The sequence below is a fragment of the Somniosus microcephalus genome, chromosome 1 (genome assembly GCF_052327205.1).
Source record: "Somniosus microcephalus isolate GS21.2 chromosome 1, FLI_Smic_1.0, whole genome shotgun sequence".
NCBI classification, from domain to species: Eukaryota; Metazoa; Chordata; class Chondrichthyes; order Squaliformes; family Somniosidae; genus Somniosus; species Somniosus microcephalus.
This window is the reverse complement of record NC_140987.1, coordinates 321876817-321884572: the sequence shown is the minus strand read 5'-3', so window position 1 is coordinate 321884572 and position 7756 is coordinate 321876817. Positions and strand designations below refer to the sequence as shown.

The following is a 7756-nucleotide window of genomic DNA, read 5'->3' as shown; positions in this document are numbered from 1 at the left end:
CCTTCTTTGCTGTAACCACTCTATGATTCTATATACATATATACGAGTCTCTTTCGGTTTCCAAATAATGAAAGGATCATCAAATTTTAAGTACAGACAGGGTTACATTTAAATCCAGTATTGCATCTTATAGTTCTGATCAAAGGTCATCGACCTGAAACGTTAACTCTGTTTCTCTTTTGTCTCTCCCTCTCCCCGGATGCTGCCTGACCTGCTCAGTGCTTCCAGCCTCTCTTTTTATATTTAAATATATTTGTCCGCTGGTGGCAGCTGCAAACGCTGGCCTTTGCATGTTCCATTGGAGATGGGAAGGGGGTTAGTTGCTGCAGTAAGAACCACAGTAATATTAAAATAACTGAAAAATCTGCTCGGCACTGTCTGCAAAACGGAGCGGCTGTACTTAACACTTAAGCTCCCCAGTTACTGGCTGTACCCTCCCCGAAAGGGACACGCTCTCTCATTCCGTGTCACAGGAACCCCTACAAAGAACTTTATGGAAGTAACCCAGTTGCATCAAAACAAGAGGGGAAGTTTGCATTTATGTCTCTTTTTTGGAGAGGGTGGGGGCAGCAGTCTTCTGTAAAGGGCCGGACAAGGGGTGCCCCTCTTCACCCTCCAGCCCTTCGTCCTGACTCCCCACTCTTCAGGCTCTGGGAACCAATTGCAAAGCAAACTCCGGGCAGTCACGAGAACCGAGGGCGTAGCCGAACCTGCTGGCGGCCCCGCCCCGCGCGGCGCTGATTGTTTGGACGGCAGAGGGGGCGGCGTTGGTTGGCTGATCTAGTGGTCAGTCAGCGCAGCCCGGTTCTAGCCTGGGTTGCACGGAAGCGATGTGGAGGATGGAGCCGAGTCTGAGCCGCCGGTTGTTGGTGCTGCTGGTCACCGTGCTGAGGCTGGCCCAGGGCGCCCGGGCCCTGGACAACGGGCTGGCCAGGACCCCCATCATGGGTTGGCTGCACTGGGAGAGGTTCCTGTGTAACATCGACTGCCAGGAGGATCCGCACAACTGCATCAGGTGAGAGAGACCCCAGGGCAGAAATATACAGGGGAGTCACCTGTCAAAGGTGAGAGGGCAGAAATATACAGGGGAGTCACCTCTCAAAGGTGAGAGGGCAGAAATATACAGGGGAGTCACTTGTCAAAGGTGAGAGGGCAGAAATATACAGCGGAGTCACCTGTCAAAGGTGAGAGGGCAGAAATATACAGGGGAGGTTACCTGTCCCAGGTGAGAGGGCAGAAATGTATTGGGGAGGTCACCTGTCACAGGTGAGAGGGCAGAAATATACAGGGAAGTCACCTGTCACAGGGGAGAAGGCAGAAATATACAGGGGAGGTCACCTGTCCCAGGTGAGAGGGCAGAAATATACAGGGAAGTCACCTGTCACAGGGGAGAGGGCAGAAATATACAGGGGAGGTTACCTGTCCCAGGTGAGAGGGCAGAAATATACAGGGGAGGTTACTGGTCACAGGTGAGAAATGTAGGGGTGGGGGAAGGGAGAGGTTTTGATGAGATCATAAAATCATACACCACGTAAGGAGGCATTGTGTTTTTCCTTATTTACTATATCAAAACCCCTCATGATTTTGAACCCCTCTATTAAATCTCCCCTTAACCTTCCCTGCTCTAAGGAGAACAATCCCAGCTTCTCCAGTCTCTCCACATAACTGAAGGCCTGCATCCTGGGACTATTTTGAAGAAGAGCAGGAGATTTCTCCTGGTGTCCTGGCCAATATTTATGCCTCATCCAACACCTGAAACAGGTGATCTGGCAATTTTCTCATTGCTGTTTGCGGGAGCTTGCTGTGCGCCTGCTGGCTGCCGTGTTTCCTACATTTACCAGATTACAGGTCAGACCAAGGTAAGGAATAAGGGTAATGTAAATGGTCAGGGAAACATAGAAACATAGAAACATAGAGATAGGAACAGGAGTAGGCCATTCGGCCCTTCGAGCCTGCTCCGCCATTCAATGAGATCATGGCTGATCTTCGTCTGAGATCATAGCTGATCTTACCAGTTCAGTACCCCGTCCCCGCCTTTTCTCCGTAACCCTTAATCCCCTTAGCCTTCAGAAATATATCCAATTCTCTCTTGAAAATATTTATTGAATTAGCCTTCGCAGCCCTCTGTGGCAGGGAATTCCACAGGCTCACCACTCTTTGAGTGAAGAAATTCTTCCTCATCTCTGTTTTAAATGATTTGCCCACTATTTTTAGACTGTGGCCCCTGGTTCTGTGCTCCCCGGCCATTGGAAACATTCTCTCTGAATTCAGCCTGTCCAGGCCTGCCATAATTTTATATGTTTCGATGAGATCACCTCTCAATCTTCTAAACTCCAGTGAGTACAAGCCCAAACTATTTAATCTCTCTTCGTAGGTCATTCCCGCCATTCCAGGTATCAGCCTGGTGAATCGCCGTTGCACTCTTTCCATGGCAAGAACATCCTTCCGCAGATGGGGTGACCAAAACTGTACACAATACTCCAGATGCGGTCTCACCAGCACCTTGTACAGCTGTAGTAAGGTATCCCTATTCCTATACTCGAACCCCCTTGATATGAAGGCCAACATACCATTTGCCTTCTTAATCGCCTGTTGCACCTGCATGCTCTCCTTCAGTGACTGGTGCACAAGAACACCCAGGTCCCTCTGCACTTCCCCATCTCCCAATCTATTGCCGTTTAGATAATAATCTACCCTCCTGTTTTTACCCCCAAAGTGGATAACCTCGCATTTATCCACATTATAGTGCATCTGCCACGTATCCGCCCATTCCCCCAACCTGTCCAAATCGCACTGTAGCCTCCTGACATCCTCATCAGAGCCCACCCCTCCTCCTAGTTTAGTGTCGTCAGCGAATTTGGAAATATTGCATCCAATTCCCTGATCCAGATCATTTATATATATTGTGAACAGCTGGGGTCCCAGGACAGATCCTTGCGGCACCCCGCTGGTCACTGCCTGCCACTCCGAAAACGAGCCGTTTATTCCAACTCTCTGTTTTCTATCCGCCAGCCAGTTCTCTATCCACGTTAATACTTTGCCCCCAATCCCATGAGCCTTAATTTTGCATGATAATCTTTTGTGTGGAACCTTATCGAAGGCTTTCTGGAAGTCAAGGTACACCACATCCACTGGCTCTCCCCCATCTATTTTACCAGTTACTTCCTCAAAAAATTCCAGCAGATTAGTCAAACACGATTTACCCTTTGTAAATCCATGTTGACTCTGTCCGATCCTTTCCCCATTTGTCGAGTGCTCCGCTATTTTATCCTTAATAATGGACTCTAGCATTCTGCCCACAACCGATGTAAGGCTTACTGGTCTATAATTCCCTGCTTTCTCTCTACCCCCCTTTTTAAATATTGGGGTAACATTAGCTACCCTCCAATCCACGGGTACTGTTCCCGAGTCAATGGAGTTCCGGAAGATGATCCTTAGAGCATCTGCTATCTCCAGGGCCACCTCCTTAAGTACCCTAGGATGTAGTTTATCAGGCCCCGGGGATTTGTCGGCCTTCAGTCCCCTCAACTTACCCAGCACCATATCCCTAGAGATACTAATTTCTGTCAGCTCCTCCCTCTCATTAGTCCCTATGTTTGCCGATATTCCTGGGAGGTTATTTGTGTCCTCCTTTGTGAATACAGAACCAAAGTATGAGTTTAATTGGTCTGCCATTTCCTTATTCTCCATTTATATATTCTCCCGAATCGGACTGCAAGGGACCGACTTGGGATTTTACCAGTCTTTTCCTCCTGATATACCGATAAAAGCTTTTGCAGTCTGTCTTTATGTTTGCTGCAAGTTTACTTTCGTATTCTATTTTCCCCTTCCTGATTAATCCCTTTGTCCTCTTTTGCTGTATCTTGTACTGCCCCCAATCTTCCGGTCTGGTGCTTTTTTTTGCCAGTTGATATGCCCTTTTTTTTGATTTTATGCTGTCCCTAATTTCCCTCGTTATCCACGGTTGAGTCACCTTTTTAGGTTTATTTTTGTGCCAAACTGGTATAAACATGTTCTGGAATTCTTCCATTCTATCTTTGAATGCTTGCCATTGTCTATCCACTGTCAATCCCCCCAGAAACACCACCCAATCAATCTTACCCAATTCCCGTCTCATACCCTCGTAATTCCCTTTATTTAAGTTCTGGACCTTAGTCTCTGATTCAATTTCCTCACTCTCCATCTCGACTGAGAGCTCGATCATATTATGATCGCTCTGACCCAAGGGGCCTCGTACAAGAAGATTGCTGATAAGTCCCTTCTCATTGCACAATACCCAGTCTAAAATGGCCTGATCTCGAGTCGGCTCCTCGACATATTGGTCCAGATAACCGTCCCGAAAACATTCCAGGAATTCCTCCTCCTCAGAATTTTTACTAATTTGGGTAGTCCAATCAATATGTAAATTAAAGTCACCCATGATGACAGCTGTGCTCTTATCGCACGCTTCTCTAATTTCCCTTTTTATGCCTTCCCTCACCTCCATATTACTATTTGGAGGCCTATATATCACACCCACTAACGTTTTCCTCCCCTTGCTATTTCTCATTTCTACCCATACAGATTCCGTTTCATCCAAGTTAATATCCTTCCTTTCCATTGCATTAATCCCCTCCTTTACCAGCAATGCTACCCCACCTCCCCTACCTTTTTGCCGATCCTTCCTAAATATTGTATATCCCTGGATGTTAAGTTCCCAGCCTTGCCCACCCTGCAGCCACGTTTCTGTAATCCCAATCAAATCATACTTGTTTACCTCTATTTCCACAACTAATTCATCCACCTTGTTCCTAATGCTTCTAGCATTAAGATACAAAGCCTTCAGGCTTGCTTTTTTCACACTCTCATTATGAATTAGTTTGGCCCTTTGTGTTTCTCTCCTTTGCTTATTGCTTCTCACCTTTCTACCATCTATTTCCGACTTCATATGACTTCCCTCTTTTCCACTACCTAGGTTCCCATCCCCCTGCCAAATTAGTTTAAATCCTCCCGAACCGCCCTAGAAAATATTACCCCGAGGACATCGGCTCCCTCACAGTTCAGGTGTAGACCGTCCCCTTGGTACAGGTCACTCCTCCCCAAGAACTGGTTCCAATGCCTCAAGAATTTAAATCCCTCTCCCTTGCACCACTGCTCAAGCCACGTATTTAGCTTATCTATCTTACTCTCTCTAAACTTATTAGCTCGTGGCACTGGTAGCAATCCAGAGATTACTACCTTTGAGGTCCTACTTTTCAATTTAGCTCCTAACTCCCTAAATTCAGCTTGTAGGACCTCCTCCCTCTTTTTACCTACATCGTTGGTACCTACATGTACCACGACAACTGGCTGATCCCCCTCCCCCTTCAGAATGCTCTGCACCCGCTCCGAGACATCCTTGACCCTTGCACCAGGGAGGCAACATACCATCTTGGAGTCTCGGTCTCGGCCACAGAAACTCCTGTCTATCCCCCTTACAATTGAATACAGTTATGGGAAATAAGTATAAAATGACTGTTAAAAATAAAGTGAGGCGAGGAGAACAATTTAATTAAAAAAACAAATTAAATTGTCTGTACAGCATTATGCACAGTATCCGAAACAAAACGCGGGAACTGGAGGCAATAATTGGTAGCGAGGAGCCAGATGTGGTCGAGATAATTAAAACATAGCTAGATAAAGAACATGACTGGCAGTTAAGTGTTACAAGATACAACATGTTTAGAAAGGATAGGGAAGGAAGAAGCAGGGTGGGTAGCTGTACTAATTAGAGATAACAATGGCAGTAGAAAAAAGGGACATAACTAACATTAAGATTGATACCGAATCCATATAAATTGCAACAAAGAATAAGAAGGGATCGATCACATTTAATAGGGGTATACTTCAGACCACCTAATAGTGGAAGGGAAGTGGAGGAAGATATATGTAGGCAAATCCTATGAAATGAGTTTTAAAAAAATCAAATAATAATCATAGGCGATTTCAACTACCCTTAAATAAACTGGCAAGAAGGGGTAAGGAAAGTGGGGGGAAAGACCAAAGTAATAGATTGGGGGAAAAAAAGCTAATTTTGAGGCAATGAGAAAGGAACTAAGGAAGATAAACTGGAAACAAAATGACAGAGATAGAACAGCAGTGGGAAATATTTAAAACGGTGATCAATAGAGTCCAGGAGAATTTTTTTTTTTTTTTTTTTTAAAAAGAGGAACAAACTAGCCAATAATAAAACACCATGGATGATTAAAGAGATCAGGGTAAAATTGAAACTAAAGCAAAAGGCATACACTAAGTACATCTCTGTCTGTCTGTCTGTCTTGAATTAACTCGAAAGTTATAGAGCGTACCTACACGTGTGTTACGTCGAAAGAAAGCTGACGATTCCAGAACCGTCCTAAGCGTATTTACGTTTCGGCCGGACAAAAATTGCGCCCGCGGTATCCAAAAAACGTTCAACATTCCGCTCATTATCCGCTCATTAGCATCGAGTGATGTCGAGGTCGACCAATCGTACGGCGGGTTGCTGGCGCGTGCGGCCGGGCCCTCCTACGGTCGAGTGACAGGACGATTGACCAATCCTACGCTTCGGTGACCTGACGGTCCACCAATCGGTGCCTGTGTGGGCGGGCCTTATCGTTGGTTAGCACTGTTGCCTCACAGCGCCAGGGACCCGGGTTCAAATCTGGCCTCGGGTGACTGTCTGTGTGGAGTTTGCGCATTCTCCCTGTGTCTGCGTGGGTTTCCTCCGGGTGCTCCGGTTTCCTCCCACAGTCCAAAGATGTGCAGGTTAGGTTGATTTGGCTATGATAAATTGACCCTTAGTGTTAGGGGATTAAATACGTGGGGTTACGGGAATAGGGTGGGATATGTGTCGGTGCAGGCTCGATGGGCCGAAATGGCCTCTATCTGCACTGTAGATTCTGTGATTCTGTGAACTGAGGTGAGTCGCCGCCATCTTGATTCCAAACTTTTCATTTCCTTTTCCCGCTTTCTGCGTCTTTAAAAAAAAAGTTCCTTTTAAAACAAATTCTTTTTATTAAAAAAAAAAGTTAATTACTTTCAGAAATTGTTTTAAAAAAAGTTAATTACTTTCTAAATCTTTCATCTAATCTCATTAATTTTCCGACCTTTCCCCGTTTTTGCAGGGAGGCCTCTAAGCCTGGGCGTCTGTTGCCAGCCATGCTGGACCCTAGGCAATTGTTTTGTGGCAAGCTCCTCCCACCCCTCACCCCCCCCTTCGGTCTCCCCATCACGTGATGGTTGACCAATCCTATGGCGTGTGTGGGCGGGGCTGCTGCTTAATAAGACGGAATAAATAAAAGTTACTTCAGTCTTCGCGAGCACTGGAGTGACTGCAGCAACTATTGCAACGTAAGTGAAGAGATAGAGAATAAATAATTCTGTTTTTATATCTTCTAACTTTATATCTTCTTTCCTTAAAAAAACTTTCGATTTTCAAAAGGCGAAAGCTTTTAAGGAAAGAACATATAAAGTTAGAAGATTTCCGATTTTGTACTTTGCAGGTACTTTTTTTAAAAGTAAAGAAATTTTGCAGTTTTTATTAAGAATTTTTTTTTTCCATGCTTCCAACCGACATGAGAAAATGGCCGCCGGCTTCTTCACGCACCTTCAAGGCTGGCCGCACCCTCCCTGAAGGCTGGCAGACAGCTTTTTCATCTTTCTGCCCCCGCCCCCTATCCCCTCTCCTCAGCCCCGCGCCCCCCCCCCCTCAAGGGTTAACCCGGCAACCGGCTCTGGAGATCTGGAGCCGAGGAGG

General features: G+C 45.9%; 1 protein-coding gene across 2 annotated transcripts in view; it reads left to right on the top strand.

The window, feature by feature from the left end:
* The first annotated feature begins 583 nt into the window (after nt 1-583).
* gla (galactosidase, alpha) overlaps nt 584-7756 on the top strand; it is a 42069-nt gene continuing 34896 nt past the window's right edge. Inside the window, exon 1 of one of the 2 annotated variants that reach the window (XM_085994240.1) lies at nt 584-1015. In XM_085994240.1, coding sequence (XP_085850366.1) covers nt 831-1015 — 185 coding nt within the window. In that variant the 5' untranslated portion in view covers nt 584-830. The remainder of the gene's footprint in view (nt 1016-7756) is intronic. The other variant, XM_085994249.1, reaches the window with a different exon arrangement.